The sequence below is a fragment of the Synchiropus splendidus genome, chromosome 2, assembly GCF_027744825.2.
Source record: "Synchiropus splendidus isolate RoL2022-P1 chromosome 2, RoL_Sspl_1.0, whole genome shotgun sequence".
NCBI classification, from domain to species: domain Eukaryota; kingdom Metazoa; phylum Chordata; class Actinopteri; order Syngnathiformes; family Callionymidae; genus Synchiropus; species Synchiropus splendidus.
In genome coordinates this window covers 24,837,259-24,856,301 of record NC_071335.1, presented here as the reverse complement: position 1 = coordinate 24,856,301, position 19,043 = coordinate 24,837,259, and the positions used below count along the sequence as shown (strand labels likewise).

Genomic DNA, 19,043 nt, shown 5'->3' with positions numbered 1-19,043 from the left:
GCTCGGTCGCCGACGGTGAACACGGCGAGCGAGCGTTTGTGTGACGTCATCGTATCGGTTGTCAAAACAGGCGGTGCCACCTTTTCTGTGAAAACATCTGCAGGAAACATTTCTCCAAGGCGCAGCGTGTCCTTCACGGGTGCATTAATTGTCACTTCCCGGTTCATTCAGCAAGCAATGTCGGCTAACGGATCTGACTGCACCGACGCAAGGCGCCAGGATGGGCAACCGTGAGTTGGGCTAACATGCTAGTTAGCCACCATTGTTGTGGTTGTTGCTGTTTACGTGGCTTTTGAGTCCCACGCGTGAAGCTTTTGTGTTGCGCTACAAGCTTGATTCCACTCTTCAACTTACTTAATACTGGTATCTTATACTGTGAACTTTGCTTTTTTTTTTTTAGTAAAGCAAACCCACTGCACTATTTATATTATTCTATTATTGTTTATTATTCATATTGTTTTCAAACTGTGCGTTGGAAATGTAATAATCTGTATTTAGTCTCGTCCATTTTATTTAGGTCACTGTGAACATAGTGTTTTGCTGTTCATTATTAACATTTTCCCAACTCATTGACCGGTTTGTTGTGGATGTGACCTCCATTCAGGTCGGAAGGTGCAGCGCCCAGTGCAGAGCCCATGGCTGTGGATGCCAACCCTTACAGCTTCAGATACAACCTGCAATACCCCAGCATCGGCCGGTGCATCATCATCAACAACAAGAATTTTGACCGCAGAACAGGTATGTAGACCTCTGTTGCGTGCGTGTTGTGTTGCTCCTGATTGTTGTGCGTGGAATTAAAATGCAAATTGAAAATAGAGAAGCTTTCTGCGGCACTTCTGCCTCAAATATAGCAAGACAGTGGGCCTTTTTTTGGACATATGCGCAAGTCAGTTCAGTATTATTTACCTATAAGTCAGAGTCATTCCTCACTGATCAGTTTTCCAAAGCGTTCAACCATCATAAAGACATTCCCAAAAGATGAAAAGGCAGGAATGTTCTGTGTCACATGTGTCGTAAGAAGAGCCATAAAAATGGAAGTGACAGCTCTCACACACACCAATAATTTGTATTGTTATGTGGACTAATCATACCTGTCATGTAGCGTGTCTTTTCACACAGTGAAATACCACCTGCTTACAACTTACCATCCCTTTGACAGGAAGGAAGTCGTGTTTTTCCACTGCCCTTCTGGTTTTGGTCTTCATAGTTTTTTTATGTGACATGTGTGAATATTTAAGTACCTTTCCAACAACGTGTCAAAAATGATTGAAAGTGAAACGGAAATGTTTTTATTTAAGAGAAAGAAGATAAAAAAAATACATTTGTGGAATATAGGTGGAACATTATTACATTTGTTTCTTAAAGCAAGCTTTTCATTTCTCTTATTTGTCAATTTCCCTTTTGCATTGCTTTACTTTGAGTATAGATAATGTATAAGTCAAGATATATTGGGACGAATGAGTCACTCAAGTCAAATGTGTAGTACGCTTTTCTCACTCCAGCGGTCACATGACTAAACCAGAAACTGAAACTTATTTGCCAAACCGGAGTTTTGTAGTCCGTTCTGCTTGCTCACAACATGAACCGAACACTTAACATGTTTAGCTGTGTTTAAAGCAGGCTTTTCACTGGGGGGGGGGGCGGCCATATACCGGTGTAAGTGTTGCCTTAGCGATGGCTACTCCAATATGCCACCAAAAAATATGCATTAATATGCCAGAATCCAACCTTCACTTCAAAAAGAAAAGCTTTTTTGACACTAAAACCTGCTCTCAAACACAGACGTGTGTGTTTTCTATTCTTCACTTACAGCTCTCACAGCTAACATCCTTAGACCCTGAGGTCTGAAGCCAAGCTGTATTCTGGAAAGTCAATAAATGTCTCCCCTCCTCACATTATAGTCTTGTTGAGGCTCCTCTGTGATTCAGTTCCGCTCCTCAGGTCCCGAGCATCAGTCAGTTGTTGAAATCAATTTACTGTAAAATATCTCCTCAAACCTGTTATGTCACTATCAATGCAGCTGTCTGGTGCAGCAGTAAATGAATGACATCACTTATGTTTCCCAACGTTTCTATGTTTAGGACTCATAATGACGTTTCTCACAGATAAAAAAATATTTTACACAATTTATTGTATTGGTTTTGAATGTCCCACTTCTTCAGCAGTCTCAGTATTGAGCTCCATGATCACTGACTTGACAGACTTTAAAAGACTGAATTCACTCTCTGATATGCTGCATATGAACTCTGTACACACTGAGATATTAAACATAATTTTTTATCGGCTTAAACATTTTGTGAAGTTAGGTTTAGTTTGAAGCAAAACTGCTCATCCAGATTCTGGGAAATTCTGAGTTTGAATTTGTGTCAATCATTTTAATTTTTTTATGTTTAAAAACAAGGGTTTTTCTGTTGTCTAAGGCATGAATCAACGGAATGGCACAGACGTGGATGCAGGCAACGCCATGAAGGTCTTTGCCAAGCTGGGCTATAAAGTCAAAGTGTACAACGACCAAACAGTTGAGCAGATGAAGCAGGTCCTGATTTCTGGTGAGTTTTTTTTTTTAAGTCTCATTTTCTGCTTTGGGGTCCAGCTAGCATGTTATAATATCGCTCCTCAGCCTCCAGAGAAGATCACAGCGACGCTGCATCCTTCGTCTGTGTTCTTCTGAGTCACGGCGATGAGGGAGTTTTCTTCGGTACTGATGGATCCGTTGAGTTGAAATACCTCACCTCGCTCTTCCGGGGAGACCGCTGCAGGAGCCTTGTTGGGAAACCCAAACTTTTCTTTATCCAGGTATTGATACAGGTCTTTCTGATCTGATGTTTTAAAATTGTCTCAGCTTCATGAAGTGTCAGTGACCATTGATAAAGATGTTAAATGGCCGTTTATAGCCTGTAAATAAACTGCCTTGATTTTGCCAATACATACCACCATATAAGCTCCAAATAACCAACAATTCAAATCTAAGTTTTGTTCTGTTTAAACATAATAATTTAATTTAATGTAACAGTGTGCTCTCCAGACAACAGGGAACCTTGGTCAGTGCAGGAGTTCCTGCTCCACTGATCTCACTGATGCACAAGACACGTGGCAGCTAGGATGAGAACAACAACAACAAACATGGAGGAATCCCTGAACAAAAGCAAACAAAAGCATCTGTTTGCTTTTGTTCAGGGAGGTTTTTCACTACACAATGGCCAGAGTTTCTACTACTCTGAATGGACTTGAAATTCTTATACAAATGTTTTCAAGACATTAAAAGAGCTTCAGTTTAAATAAGGTGATATAAAAACTTGAATATAGCCACCATCCTGATTTATTGTGCTACTGTCAAACTGATGCAAAATAAACAATATTTTGTTGTTTACATTGAATTGAAATTCAAATTGAAAAATGTGGCTTCTTGTGGCAAATATTCTTATACCATGTTGTTTGACTCGTACAGGCTTGCAGAGGCACCGATCTGGACGCAGGCATAGAAACAGACAGCGGGGATGACACCACCAAGATTCCAGTGGAGGCTGACTTCCTCTACGCCTTTTCAACAGCACCTGGTAAACACAAACATTTATATGTAATTTTTCTTTGTCTTTTGTTCTATTTAAAAATATATAATTGTCTTTTTTTGTTTTTATATATTTCTATTTTTTAATTCCCATTTTTTATTGATTACTATTTTTATTTCTTTTTATGCATATATATAAGTCGCCATGCAGCCAATATAACTTCCATGATTTTAGGCTACTACTCCTGGAGGAACACGATGACGGGCTCCTGGTTTATCCAGTCTCTCTGCGAGATGTTGAGCAAGTACGGAAAACAGCTGGAGCTGCAGCACATCATGACCCGAGTCAACCACAAGGTGGCGGTAGAGTTCGAGTCCATCTCCAACTCGCCAGGTTTTCACGCTAAGAAGCAGATCCCATGTATCGTGTCCATGCTCACCAAAGAAATGTACTTCTGATCTTAATAGCCAGAGAACCACTAGTGCGCCCTTTCGGAGGTTTTCAGTGTGTGTTTGCTCCGATTGAAGTTTACAGTCAAACCTCAGGGTTCGCTCACATTTCTTCTATTAATAATTTATGTTTCAGCAGTTCTTTTTTTTTACTTTTTTAACCACCCGATGCTTCTGCTTCGTCAGATTTCAGGGAACCGGTTCGGTAGGAAACATAATCTAACTTCATCATATTCAGACTTTTGATAGACCTTTTCTATGACGGTATAAAGTTTCTAACTTCTGTGCCTGTTTTCTATCTCCATGCAAGTGTTGACAGCAACGTACACCCTCTTCTCTGTGAGTCATTTGTGGTTCACATTTCACGACCGTATTTTGACTGATCATGCATTTGAATGTTTTCATTCCTTCGCTGTCAACTCTGTCCTGGATAGGCAGAAATATGGCCTTCAGCAAACGCAACTATTCAACATATTTGTTTCACTCCTGTGCTCCAGAATTCCTTTCACCCCCAATTTCTTTGTGAAGAGCTGAGCCGAGGCCTCCCACACCCTAAACTCTCCGTGGTCGTCGTAAATTTTCAAGCACAAAAGTGGCATTCAGTGAGAAATAGAAAAGGGAATACAACCTTGAAGCCATCTTGAGTTTTTATTTGACGTATTTATTGCTCTTTAGGTCCACATCTTGTGGGGAACTAACCCGGATGTCCACCCTATTCATGATCTTTAACCTTCTCAGTACTTTGGTGGTCATAATCTCGAGCTGTATTACTGGCCTTGTTTGTCTCGAGCCAGAGCTGTAACTCCTCGAAACGCCCTCCGACCCTTGGGCTCTAAAGGACGAAGATGAGCTGGTGCTGGAACTGGCTGCTTCTTCAGGTCACACATCGCCTTACCTTCTTCCTCAACCTTTGCTGTGCTTCTAGAATATTCTGACCATTCATCCGTTTATCGCTGAATAGACTGATCAGTGTATCTCACTGTCAAAGGTGCATTTAAAAGATTCAAACTCTGACATTGTTTTTGGGATGATAGCCATAATAGTGGAGTGTAACGTCGTGTGCTTCCATATCATGATGTTGTCACAAGCTCCGCCATTTTAGGCTACAAACGTAAAGTTTGTTTGACGTTAATTTAAAGTTCTTTATATTGAGCTGGAATAATGTTGCTGTAATGGCTACATGCAGTTTATAGTGTCACTGTCACTGTTCAGTCACATCTTCACTCCTTTTTTCTCTCTCCTACTAAGATGCACATATGCAATATTTTGAGCCATGTTTCAAGGTTTGCATTAAAAAATCTCGCTGTTTCTAAAAAGGCAATAAATCACCCACAAAATATGACTTTGTATTAAATCAGGGAAATTAAAAGAAATGAACAGCCACCCTGACAACTGCTGTCAGTCACATGGGCTGTTTTAAAATGCGTTTGACAATTGGAAAATCCCAATTTTTAGCGACATGTTCGCACATTTGCTTGCTGTTGTAATTGTTCATACACTGTGAAGTTGTAGTTCCACTGAAAAATAAAAAGACATTGTTGTGAAATTCAAGTTCGTTTTTTGGGTTTGTTCAAGAAATGTTAAGGAACATTGCAATTTTTTTTTTTACTTCTGCACACATTTTTACAAATATAGTGTTTTACATCTTTCATGTTGTTTTATCAATAAGTTGTGCCCTATTGGTTTGGCATCGACTATAATCTATAGTATGTATTTTGACTCATTATTTTTAGTGTTCTCTTATCTTTCGCTAAGGTGTTTTTGTTTGTTAAAATATTGTTTGGTTGTATTTGACTTCCCCGCTACGTAGTCGCTTTAAATAATATCTTTTAATTCGAAATGACAAAAATATTTTTGGGAAAAAAAAGTATTTTGACAGTGTTCCGGCTGTTACGTTCCGGTAGCTACGGAATATTTCCATTCTCTCATCATATTACGTTTTTTTCTTATAAGTTATGTGCCAAACTTGTTCTTTCCCAACTGCCCATGAACGCAGCACACGCCACTGCACCGGATTGTAAATTCACAGCTTGACAGTTTTCGCCGGGCGACGCGTCGCACTCGCGCTATCAACTGAATAATCCCGCTCCCTAAACGGTGCGACTGTTTTCAGACTCAGTGTTATCGCATGTTCAAGTTGTTATGACTTGATTTAGCGGGTTTAGGAGGAAGCTTTTGGATCAAAGAGGGGTCCAGCCGGGATGGACAAAGTGCTCCGGATCACCCCGCACTCTCTGGCTCTGGTTCTGTCCAGGCTCAGTCCAGAAGATGAAGCGTCCTCTTCCTCGCCGTCTTCATCCAGGGAAGCCGTGGTCTCGGTTCACTTCCAGCAGCGCAACACGGGCTACGAAGTGTTCGCTAATTTTAAAGCGACCAACATGCAACACTTCTGGAACAAGGCGCTGACCAGAGCCTTGTCCGAGATCTTCTTCCTGGGCTGGATCGACGAGCGTGTGCTCCTGGTCCGCGGGAGTGAGGTTCACCTGCAGGTGCTCAGGAACGGATGGACCAGGCGCACCCTGATGCCTCCTCAAGGGTTTGACATCAAGACCATCGGTGAGTTTCAAGAAAAAGAACGAGATCTTGATGCGAAGTTTGCAGGCGGTCTACAGTGGTTGTGGTGTCAGAAGTGGGATGCTGCCATTTTGACTGGAAAACGGACACGTTTTACACGTTATTATTAGTCATAGTAGTATTTTTGTTATTAACAAATTAGTTTAGTTAGAAGTTTTTGGATGTCAAGCTACAAAACCCCCAAAATGACATGAGATGGAGTCGTAACTACCAAGTGTCAGGACAGGTTCAGACAGGTTTGTGAGGTTAAGGGGTGTTGAACTGTCGTCCGTTTTCCAGGTGTTTTGAAAAAGGTGAAGGTGAACATCCATCTGGTAATATAGCGATTCCCGGCATTGAACGCATTATTGAGTGATTTTGATCTAATGGCATGAATGAGACACAATTCCGTTCCGCGTTTTTTTTTTTCCCGGATTCAAAACAATGTTTTATTCTTCAAATGTATGTAAGTCAATTGTATTGCAAAATTGTCTTAAAGAACCACAGAAAAGAAGACAAGAAATCTATCTAGTGAAGTGAAGGCAGCAAAAGGGCTTTATAAAATCACAACAAGAGTTTGCCTGATCTTTCTTCCCGACTGGCTCTGAGCACTTCCGTGTTTAAGGCCTGAACTGATAAGTAGTGGAATGTTTGTCTTATAGCTAATGCCTCACTAGCTCTCATCATGCTTGAACCAACAGAGTGTGGGATATCCCCATATCTGCGCTCCAGAATCCAGTGGGGATGTTCTGTATTACGTCCATGTGGTCACTGAATATTTTCCTTGAAAACCCTTGGGTCTTAACTGTCAGTTTTTGGTGGAGTTGTGGGCGCAGTCTATTCCAAAGAGTTAATTTTTAACCTCGCTAAAGCCAAAGCTGATAGAACTTTTACCAATACATTTGAGTTTGTGTGTGTTTTAAAGCTCCATTAGAGGTGTGCAAACTTTGTTCTTATAAGTAGAGCTCACGGTGAACAACACCGAAGCTGAAATTCCAGGTGAAAGGTGTGAGGACTGAACATAACAATGGAATTGTGAATATAACCTCTTGGTGTGAACTAAACTGTGTAATTTCAGCACAACCATTTGGCTATTTCTTACATATCAAAACAGGTTTAACATGCATTAACCATGACGTAAGTGAAAGTTGAAGAATATTTATGATTCATTTTGCAGAATACATCTAGACCCTCGACCCTATAAGCTTCATGGATCCCCAGAACATGTTCAAACGTTCAATTACAATGCATGTGACTCTATTTTGTTTTTATTGTAGAACTGGTTTGGTTTTGGTGGTGATTGTTTTTTTGTTTTTTTTTATCGTACTTATCACCCTTCCGATGTAAGAGAGCAGTTCAGCAAGGTCAGCGGTCATTTTGTGACCGTAACCTATCCCTGCCGGCAGATACAAACATTTAAAAGGTTATTTTGATGAGAATCTACTTTAGAGTGAAGGGCACAACAAGGTCCCTTTAAGTTTGTTAAGTCTCGGTTGAATATCAACGTTGAATTCAGAGCTTTGTGAGCACCTAGGGAAGGTTATACAGGAAGGCAATGTTGCATGGCATTTTCCTGCTGGAACTATTGGAAGGAAGAGGAGGGTCCCAGCGGAGAATTGGTGGAAATGTCCGACCCGGAGAATTCTATCCGAAAATCTATGTATGATCAGGAAAGCTAATGGTTTTCCGTTTCTGTTTCTATTGTGGTTGTTGTTTTCCAAACCTAAGTGTGATGGTAAAAGCCCAGTGTCATGAATGGAAGCACCACTAGAGGGGGCTATCAATACAAGCGTGGTTTTACCCACCCAATGTTGTAGTCCAGACCAAAGCATGCAAAGACTAAGACGAATGTCGGGGGCGAGACCAGGACTAGGACCAAACTGACCACATAATACTGAAGCACAAGTCTGTTAGATACTGTATATAGAAGCAAATATTTATTTCTTACCGCAAAAGAAACTATATTGTGACACTACATTTGAAAATACAATGGATAACGTTTCTAAAACAATGACCAGTGAACTTAAACAACGGAATGTTTGCGTACTCATTGATGGCTATTTACTCGTGACTGCTATACTCACACATTCACCTGGGAAATAGAGTCACGATTTGAAATTGGCATAGTCAGCGTCCTTGGCTACCTCCAAAGGCTCCCATGCCTTCTTCCTGTCACTCAGCATTTCTCCATCTTGAGGTCCATTCTCATTACGCTTGACCGCTCCACTGACAGCTGAACTCTGCTGGTGTTGTTAACATCCGCTAAGGAGGTTATGTTGTTGATGGCGTTGGTTTGTGACAGTAACTATGGACGGATTTGGATAAAATCTTCAGGGAATGTGTGAAGTTGACAAGGAACAAATGGTTTTGCGAGTGATCCATATCACTGTTTGGATCCAGCATTTGTTTTTTTTAATGAATTGTGAAACGCTAAGCAAATCACTAAGACTGTTACGATAGCAAAAACCACCTCATCCCTTGATCAGGGCCAGTGGCGCAATGGATAACGCGTCTGACTACGGATCAGAAGATTCTAGGTTCGACTCCTGGCTGGCTCGATTGATTTTTTTTTTTTTTTGTGAATAACCTCTCTGAGTGATCATGTTTTAACAGATAAAGTTTGACTTGATAGGAAATGATTCATTTTTTCCCTCCATCAAAGAGGTTTTGGTGTCGAAGGCGTTGGGTTGTCTGTATTCAAAATAACAAGAAAAGTTATGGATGGATTTCGATGAAATTTTCAGGAAATGTGTGAAATGGGACAAGGAAGAAATGGTTGAATTTTGGGGGTGATACGGGGCACCGTCTGGATCCACCTATTTTTTAAAGCCTTCTTTAACATAGGGAGATATTTTCAGCATTTTTGACAGATCATTTGGATGCACGATTTTTTTTCAGGATTCTTATCAGAGGTTTGCGCTCTCTGAGTGCTTTTCTAGTAACTAGCCTATTTTCTGGCCCTGACTGGATGACGCATCTCCAACACAAGTTAGGTCTCGGCGTCTTCAGGTAGCAGCCTGTTGGAGAATTTGTCCCATCGTGGCGTATTGGAAAGCTCTGTCTTCCAAGCGTGGATACAGAATGTTCTGTCAACGTGAGGGACATCTGTTCTTGTCTGCGTGCTGCCTTTGTGCTCGTGGATTGAGTAACTGGTTCTTTAAGGGGACAGCTCTCGTAGCTAACAGCTATGACCTCATCGGCTTGCGTCGTTATGGCAACAAAAGCTGTTGCGGCACCACTGAGAAGTAAAATGGCTGGCGTAATGTTGCACCCCCCCGCCCCCCAGCAGCGCTACAACCACCTCATCTCCTCATTCTCTTCCTGCCTTCCTTCGGTGAACTGAGGCAGATTTGATGTGACAGCGCCCCAATATACTCGTGCACATATTGGCTCCCTCCCCGTGTCGGGGGTCTGGCGAGAACATTCACAAATGCAAGACTCTCTCCTCCTTTTGGAAACACATGTCAAGGCGGAGGGTGAAGCGTCACGTGGCAGCAGTGGAGCAAGAAGGATTTCCAATGACCCTGAGACCAGGCTCATCTGTGACTGAGTTTCTAGATCTCGTGTATGTCCTCTTTATCCCCCTTGCATCCTCTCCATCACTCAGGCAGACGCATGCTCACGCAGAATCGCACACAGCAGGCAGGCACACATACACGCTCTCTCTCTCTCTCTCTCGCTCTCTCTCTCCATCCCTCTCTCTCTCTCTCGCTCTCACACACACATGCTCACACACCCTTCCTGGAGGAGCTGGGAGCAGCTGCAGCATTAGCGTTGAAAGAGACTCGCTGCTGACTAAAGTTTGCACCCCCCACCTCTACTGCTACTGAATGAACGCCATCGGCTCAAGAGGTTCTCCTGCTGGATTGTAAAGGACCGTGGATATCTATTATCAGATTGATTGCCTTATTTATTTTTATGCTCTCCATTTTTTTCTCTCTCTCTCCCCACCCTCCTGGTGGTGCTGTTGTAAAAGGACGATGAGGTCTTGTGCTTGATGGGGAAAAGATGGAGGTGAACGTGGTGCTCCTGGCTGTCGGCAGACACCTGAACTTTCATTGTCCGCTGGGATGAATTTATAATTCTCTTTTTTTTTCCCCCCTGAAGTTGGATCTTTTGTTTTGTGGATTCGACCGAGCTGTCCTATGGTGAATTGAGCTATTGTCAAAGACTGGGCCTCTTAAGCTTCACATTCCTGAGCATCCGTCCTTTATCCCCTGCTTCTATCCCTTCCAAAGGAACGAGCGGATACTAAAACACCTCCAGAGAGAGATCTCCCGGCCGTCCTGCTTGCCTCCAATGCCCCATTTCCCTCATCTCTACCCCTACCCTCCCTCCTCTCTCCTACTCCCCCCTCCTACAGCAGAGCAGCTACGTAATGTGCCTCTCCACGCATGCAAATGGGGTTGCTACAAATGGTGGCTGGGTCTGAAGCCAATAAAAGGTGATGTCAGGCGCCGTCACCTGCCATCGCACCGCCGCTGCAGTCCCTCCACATCAGTCCGGTAGAGCCAAGCACCCGATGACAGCCACCCACCGTGCCGACGCCGTCGTTTGTAGCTTGGATGTAAATGAGACGTACGTGTGTGTGTGAAGGTGCACACTGCTTCCTGCCATGTCTGGTGTGTGATCGATCTACCAGGACGCTCTTACTGATGCGGGGGAGGCACTGAACCGCAGTTTGGTCGACCTCCCCCTGCAACCCCTTCCCCACCTTCTTCCACCCCTTTCCCTTTATCCATTTCACAACACCTAGTAAGAAAGGTGTCACGATGAAGAAGAACCGCAGCAGCAATCTGCGGCAGGCCTGGCCCAGCTCAGAGTTGACAGAACGCCCACTGGAGCACAATCTTTCTCGTAGTGAAAAAGACATCCGTGTGCAGAAACAACGTCTTCCTCCCCCCCCTCCTCCTCACATCTCTCCATCCCCTCCAAGTTACCGTTCACCAGGTGAGTCTGACACTCCCAACCTCAGCTGCTTAGATTCGGAGTAAACCATCCCGTCGGTCCTGCAGATCACAGGCACAGAATATTTTGGGTAGCAGGCCTTCTACGGCCGATGATACAGTCCCTTTTCCTCTTCAGTTTGCTAGACAGAGAGCATTTGTTGAGAAGATCAACACAAACAAAAGAGTATTCCTCGATTATCATTGTGTATGAATAACATCCATTAGCTCATCGCTTTCTTCTGACAAGCTGTGGTTTACGTCATCGTATTGCTCGACTAACCACTCATCCTTGCGTACTACTCCCCAGCTTGTCTATAGATCGTAGTACAGGTGAATGGAAGTCTGCCTTGAAAACAGCGACAAATGTTGTGCGTTGTTTCAGCACCCCTCCGCATTTGGTTATTCTAGTGAAAGAGAGTCAATGTCGGCGTCATGTTTTGATGTGTGTACACGTGTGTATGTGGGTGTAGCATGGTACATGGTTGTAGAATGATGTCACTATACTCAGGCAACAATTCGACAAAGACTTGCCATGTGTTCACTGAGGGTGAACACCAAGATCGAATCCGGGTACAAAGTGAATGATCAAATGAGATTTTGGGTCGACTGAAAAGGTCTGGGTTGGTGCAGCCGCTTTTTCTAACCTATGAAAAACAAGCAGTAGAAGAAGTGGAGAGAGGAGGGGTGAAGCTGTTTCAGCAAGCTCCTGCTGTTTGACCATTACATCATAGCTTCACACGCTGCACCCGCTGTTCATTCATAATCTAACGGTTGTGATTCTGCCTTTTCCCTCTCCTCATGTTCCTGTCCCCGACCCGACTATCTCTCTCCGACAGGTGACGTGTCTCCACTCAGTATGTCACCTATCAGTCAGTCGCAGTTTATCCCACTGGGGGAGATCTTGTGCCTCGCCATCTCTGCCATGAACTCGGCCCACAAGCCAGTCAACCAGGAGGCTCTTGTGGAGCATCTGACTGCCAGCTTCCCAGGTACCTTTGGCTTCTTATTGGGGGGACGCAATTCGGTTCGTGAACTGGTTAAACATTAGAAACAATTCCTCACTAGCTATAGCATTTACGTTAAACTAACAGAGGAGCCACTTCCTCTATTTGGACTCAATTTTTTTCTTACCTTCACACAGTGTCATGAACCCACTCATAATGAGCATGCCTAAAAACCTCGCAAAAAAAGTCAATGTTTACCAAGTTGCTACATAGGTACAAAGGAATGTTCCTCCGCTTTCAAAAGGAAAGCTTCCAGTGATGTCTACCTTACATCTAACCAATTGGAGAGACCATATCCCTTTCAAGGGTGGAGGTTTGGGGGCATCACCAGATATTTCTCCACTCTTTCCTCCACCGATTCAAGTTGTGAGATGTCTTTAAGAGGAATGCGCAATGTTGTACTACTTCCTTTTGGATGACATCATTTAAATCTCTGAAAGTACCTCCATGGAGGTTCCTTCATAGGAAAAAAAACATACATTAACCAAATGAAAAATTAATCTGGAATTGCAGCGCCCCAAAATACACAAACACAACAGTACAGATGTTACTGAAGTGCGAAGTACCAAGGTCATCCCTACTTCTTCAATGCTCCAAGCTCACGCTGGTTGCAGGCTCGGGATACTTTCGATGGTTGGATAATTTATACATCACATTGTTCAGTGTTGTTGCAAGGTCGCCTCATTGCCTGGCCTGAGGAACTACTCCAGGTTTTGAAAAATATGGCTTCATCATCCTCTTCCTTCAATGACTTCTGCCACTGACTCCTACTTCATTGACTGTATTGTTTCTGTATTCATAAGGTTGTCTAATTTGATGAACTAGATCTGGCGAATGAGAAAAATACCCTACGTCACTTAACCCCAAACAACCTGGTGTATATCGGGGAGACAAAAGGAAAGAACTGCCAACAAATGAGCAGTAGTGTGGTGACCATCTTGAGGAAGAACTACAGTATGCTCTCGCCTCCTGGAGATATTGAGTGGTAGTCAGCCTCCCGTTCACTTTAAGATACTGGCTTCACCAATGATCTAGCTCGCTACAACATGCTGTCCGTCGTTTGTGGGAACTATCAAGTCAGTGAAAAGGCGGTATGTAGGAGGAAGCTCTTTGAGGTTGTTAGGAAGTTCACCTTCTTCATCTTCAAGCGTGGAGATTCAACTTGTCTTGCACTGATGCAAATCAGGGAGAGGTGAAAAACAAGCAAATAGCTCCTCAGCGACAGTGTTGAAACCCATTCAGAAATGCTGAAGGCTCTGGGCACTTAGGCACAGTCAAGGCTGACACTTCTTTTCAGCATTGAGTTAAGATATGGTGCAGGGCCAGAGGAGCTGTGAATGTCTGTGTCTTTTTTTCCAACGAGGGGAAAGAAGGTTCCAAAGATATTGCATTAAGTGAGGCACTAAATGTAGGGTCAGGATATTTTCTCAATGCAAACCAACTCTTCGCCTTCTTGGTGTTTTGTATTACGCCAGTGGTAGTTTGAGAGGAGCCAAAGGTTATGATAGTCCAAACCCACATTGTTGTCCATTACTACTTATCTGCCTACTGAATCCTTGCACTTTAGAGCCACAGGAATGAAGATCAGTGTCATGAAATCTGATGTCTTGGCTTCTCTCCAGAAAAAAGATGGATGACATTTAATTCCTTCCATGTTGTCAAGAACTTCATAATCTCTCTGAAAACCTGAGACCAAATGAAGAGGTTGTATACCAATTTCAGAAAGACCCTACCTGGAGACACCTTCATCCGAGAAATGAAATGAATTAAAGAATGTAGTGGGGAAGAAGCTTTAATATTTTGGCTTTTCAAATACGTGTTGAATGATGGATATGTGATCAAGATTATGAATCCTAATGTGCAATTAAGCAGAAAGTCAATATAGAAATAAAGAGAAATGAAAACAAATGTCATTCCTTTTAATAGGGAGAAATATTTGCCTGCTTGTAAGTGACTTGGCACCTTCAGTAGGATGCGTTTTCTTCAGCATTTTCCCATGACTTGAACGAAATAAATAGCCTTTCTAACTCACTGTGTTGTGTTTTTTCAGGCGTGCCTACTCCCAGCATGGATGTTCTGCGACATACCTTGAACATGCTGGTACGAGAAAGGAAGATCTACCCAACTCCAGAGGGCTACTTCATCGTTACTCCGCAGACCTACTTTATCACTCCCTCCCTTATAAGAACCAACAGTAAGTGGTATCACCTGGACGATCGGCTTCAGGAGCGGTCACAACAACCCCAACAACAACAACAGCAACAGCCTCCGAAATGCACCTCCCCTCAGGCTGGAAACGTAACGCCATCCACACCTGGCTGCTTAAAAGAAAAGCCTGCACGCAAAAACCTCAGCGATTCATACAACTCCTACCGTGAAGAATTGTCCAGACTGCAAACCTCTGCACTCCAGACGAAGTCACCCAAGGAGCACAGAGGAGATTCCTTCCAAAGCAAACTGCCCAAGGACCATAACAATGGAGAGCCTCCGCCTGGTACATCAGCCAAGGAGCCCAGAGGAGAGCCACCGTCATATCCTTTTCCCCCGCCTGCTACGTCCCCCCCTGTCCAGCCAGCCCCAGCTCCAGAACCGGCCGAAAAGAGTAAAAGCATCACGACGTTCCCATATAAAACAGACACTCTGTCGAAAAAGAAAGAAGGTGGAGGAAATGGCGAAAAACAATCTAAAAGATTTGGACTCAGACTCTTTAGGCTGAGTTTTAAAAAAGACAAATTGAGGCACTTGGCAAGCTTCTCAGCCCAGTTTCCCCCAGAGGAGTGGCCTCTCTGTGACGAGGACGTGCCAACTACGCCAATCCCTCGCGAGGTGGAGATGGAGATCATTCGGAGAATCAACCCAGATTTAACAGTGGAGAATGTGGCAAGGCACACTGCTGTCATGAAGAGGCTGGAAGAAGAGCGTACACAGAAGAATAAGGCAGGGTCGTCTGCCCAGCACAGTGCACGCAGCAGAAGGGGCCGGGGACACAGAAGGATGCCACACGCTAAGTCTCGCTCACACAGCAAGCCCCGAACCTCCAGGGGGGACCCCTCAGAGGGTTCCAACTGGGACATTGTGTTCATGGAAAGGGATTATCGTTTCTTTAGTCATTCGTTAGTTCGCTCACCTCGGGAGGCCATGTACACGTTGGAGCGAATGCGAAGTGGAGGCGCAACGTATCTCGTCCACAGTAACCCCAACATTACTGAATCGTATTGCCCCGTCACTCCAGAATGGGATGTTTCAGGGGAGCTTGCCAAGAGACGGACAGAAATGCCATTCCCAGAGCCCTCAAGAGGAACATGCCAATCCAGAGTGCAAAGAAGTCACAGTCATAATCAGGACAGGAAGTCGCGACACGATAGGTCAGATCAAGCTAAAGAACGATCCCGGTCCATGGACAATGCTCTGAAGGGTCCTTCGCTAGGGGCACCAGAAGACTTCGAGCCCAGCCTGGAGGAACACGGTCATTATTACACCGACGACGGGACACTGCGGGCTACTCAGAAGTCCTCCCACTACTCAAGAATCATGTTCTCTGCTGCTAAGTTCCACTCTGATTTTAATGTGCCTGATTTGGGGAAAGGGAGTTTAGACGAGACGAGGATCCGTAACACGATAGAGAGGAACAAAAGCAGAGACAGCTTGCCAACGTATAATGAGCTGATGGGACATTCTCCTAAGCCCTCAACAGATGAGTACATCCAGTGCAATACGTCAAATGAAACAATCCTAACTGCACCTTCGCCTCAGACAAAATCAGAATATGACACATTAACCTCATCAGGGGGACTCCGAAAGAGCTCTCCAGCTGACCGCCAAACGCCTCACCTCACGTCTCCTCACAAGATGGAGTACAAAGAGGACTTGTCGGCAGCAAAGGCACAGAACGGCTCAGTTCGGCTGACGCCGAGCCAGACGCCGGAGCCGGTGCAGAACGCTCGTTTGATGCCACATCAACACAATGTCGATCCTGGAGGGGGAGGGGGCACTTTGGTCATCAAAAGGAAAGAGATCTTCAGCAAGGACACTTTGTTCAAACCTCCACACAATGCCTTGTCCACGGGCTACATGGACAGCAGCTACACCAAGTCTGGCACATTGCGGAAAGCCTCACATGCCAAATCAACAGAGGCCCTAGACAATCCTGAGCCCCAGCAGCCTTCCAATTCAGCCACTTCTTCAGCGTCACCTGCGGTTTTACAAAGCTGTTTAGAGCCAACTGTCCCCCCAGCCTCTTTCGACTATTATAATGTATCAGACGATGAGGTGGAAGAAGAAGCAGAGGAGGACTCGCACAAACAGTTGGCAACTACAGAGGACATCAAAGACCTTGGGGACAGTGGTGGTAATGACGGGGGCGGTGGAGGGGGTGGAGAGGGAACCATGCAGTGGCTGCTTGATCCAGAAAAGGGCCACGATCTGCAGCGTAAACTGGAGACCAATCTTACCTTACTCAGCCCCAAAGAGACAGAGAACAGCAGCATCCAGAAGTCAGCCCATTCGGCACGTTTGGACAGCATGGACAGCAGCAGTGTCACAGTGGACAGTGGATTCAACTCCCCTAGGTATGTGTCAACATTATTGTTGGAATGTTCATTTAAATGGAGGCTTTTTTGAATCGTCTGCGGTGTTAGCAGTCTTCTATTTTGTTCAGTTGGACTGGGCCTGGGGTCTGCAATGTACTTGACTACAGAAAACAATTCCTTCAAGAGGATGAGTAGCGACAATTGTCGAGTCTGGTCTGAGTCTTGAGTGGCTTCATAATGTCTTCTGGCATTTAAAGAGCATTAGCTAAGCTAAAATGTTAGATTTAAACACGCGTTTCTGGAGCCTGCGTTTGATTTCCAGTACTTGTACTTCATTTTGATAACTAATAAATGCAGGAAAATGCTCATTGAAGGGCAAAATTAGTCCTTCAATTCTTGTGATTTAATGAGTGATGTAATCTGAATGCAAGTATTTAGTAAAACAAGATGATCTGCCTCTTTGACCTTGCATTGAACAGAGTGTGATTTCTGGTGATGATTATTATTTCAGCAGCTCAGACACCACACTGGTTCCCACAATATTACTATAAATGTTTCACTCAATTTTACTCGATTATTGAGCTCTATTGTGGTTAGTATCCTCAATAAGTTACAGATATTTAAGTTAACATTAAGCTATCAATGTCATGAATTAATTTGGACAGGACAGTTATGAATAGCACGGTTTATCATTCTATGATGTTAATGTGTTGGAAAGGAATGCTCCTAAACTCTTATTTACTCTGTAGAAGTGTCATTCAGACTCCATGGGATACTTTTCTGCTGATCATTCTGGGCACTGTCATCTTCAAATGTACCAGTTCATGAAAGCTTGTTAGTGCTGGAGCTTAAAGTCTTGACCTTGGGCACTAGATAGCTGAAATATGTTGACATCAATACAGTTCATATATTTGTTAAAGTTGAAATTAATTTCACCAAATACCACTGCTTCCTATATTGTTATTCTGTTCTATTCTATTCTATTCATAGCACATCATAGCAGAACCAAAGCCAAGATAATGGACTTCTTTCATTGTATATGCTCTTTATTAAATATGGAATAATAATAGTAGTTTTCTTCGATAAAGAACATGTCTGTGACGTAATATTTCCTTGACACATTATTTTCCAGGACACGTGAAAGCCTTGCATCCAACACATCCAGCATTGTGGAGAGCAATAGACGGCAGAATCCAGCGCTGAGCCCGGGCCACATCGGTACCAGCAGTATGGGACTGCCCTTCAGCTTTCGTGCAATCCCCGAACCCCCCACCACACAGCCTGAGAAACTCCAGAAGTCATCAAACTGCCTGGCCTCCATCACCAGCGTCTGACAGGCAGCGCAGACTGACACTATGAGTGTGATGGAGGAGCAGGGAAGTGAGGATTTTTATCATTTTCACCCTTGTTATTCTCAAATGAAGATTCACATCTTCAGACTGAGAATCAGTTTACTGGGACTGTTACACTAACAGGCATGGCTTCAAGAGACTGTTCCCACAGATATAAAACTTTACTGCGAAAAAAAAAGAGCGCCACAGGAGGCGAACGCTCCAACCAGATGTTCCTTGATATGGACTATAGTTTGGCTAATATAAAGATCCTTTATTATTGGTATTGAAAAGTAGTAGACTATAGGATTCAAGTTACATTGGGAAATATCAAAAAACTTTTATATTACTTAATAATATATGTCCAACTTAATGTTCTCCTTTCTGAAACGACGTTGAATATTCAGGACAATTCAATGTATCAGCACAATGTCCAGACAATAAAAGGTGATCCTGAGAACAATAAATGGCAGATATAAGAACATAAATCCACTCAGATTTGCGTACAGCAATGCAAATGATGTATGTATACTCGATACTTTTGATATCCTAATTATTATAATGGTGATATTAAAGATGCTATGTGACCAAATCGATGTTCATTGGCTCTTGTTCCTGACTACGCTGGAGTGCTGGAACACATGAAAGTTGTATTGTGATTCGATGACATGAGTTTCCTCATTTTTTTTTTTTTTGTTCTCTTTAAGGTCAAGTCTCCG

General features: G+C 43.6%; 3 protein-coding genes and 1 non-coding gene across 4 annotated transcripts; all 4 read left to right on the top strand.

Moving 5' to 3' along the window:
• The first annotated feature begins 50 nt into the window (after positions 1–50).
• casp3a (caspase 3, apoptosis-related cysteine peptidase a) lies at positions 51–5,509 on the top strand. The gene is made up of 6 exons (XM_053855466.1): positions 51–230; positions 605–738; positions 2,421–2,549; positions 2,621–2,796; positions 3,449–3,557; positions 3,744–5,509. The coding sequence occupies exons 1-6, from the start codon at positions 178–180 to the stop codon at positions 3,965–3,967; spliced, it is 825 nt and encodes a 274-aa protein (XP_053711441.1). The 5' UTR covers positions 51–177; the 3' UTR covers positions 3,968–5,509.
• A 498-nt stretch (positions 5,510–6,007) lies between these two features.
• On the top strand, positions 6,008–6,855 carry LOC128753527 (storkhead-box protein 1-like). The gene is made up of 2 exons (XM_053855310.1): positions 6,008–6,514; positions 6,812–6,855. The coding sequence occupies exons 1-2, from the start codon at positions 6,160–6,162 to the stop codon at positions 6,853–6,855; spliced, it is 399 nt and encodes a 132-aa protein (XP_053711285.1). The 5' UTR covers positions 6,008–6,159.
• Positions 6,856–8,996: 2,141 nt separating this feature from the next.
• trnar-acg (transfer RNA arginine (anticodon ACG)) lies at positions 8,997–9,069 on the top strand. Its single transcript has one exon. It is a non-coding gene; the product is annotated as a tRNA-Arg (tRNA).
• Positions 9,070–10,084: 1,015 nt separating this feature from the next.
• On the top strand, positions 10,085–18,965 carry stox2a (storkhead box 2a). The gene is made up of 4 exons (XM_053854936.1): positions 10,085–11,461; positions 12,297–12,449; positions 14,515–17,032; positions 18,126–18,965. The coding sequence occupies exons 1-4, from the start codon at positions 11,284–11,286 to the stop codon at positions 18,325–18,327; spliced, it is 3,051 nt and encodes a 1,016-aa protein (XP_053710911.1). The 5' UTR covers positions 10,085–11,283; the 3' UTR covers positions 18,328–18,965.
• The last annotated feature ends 78 nt before the right edge of the window (positions 18,966–19,043 follow it).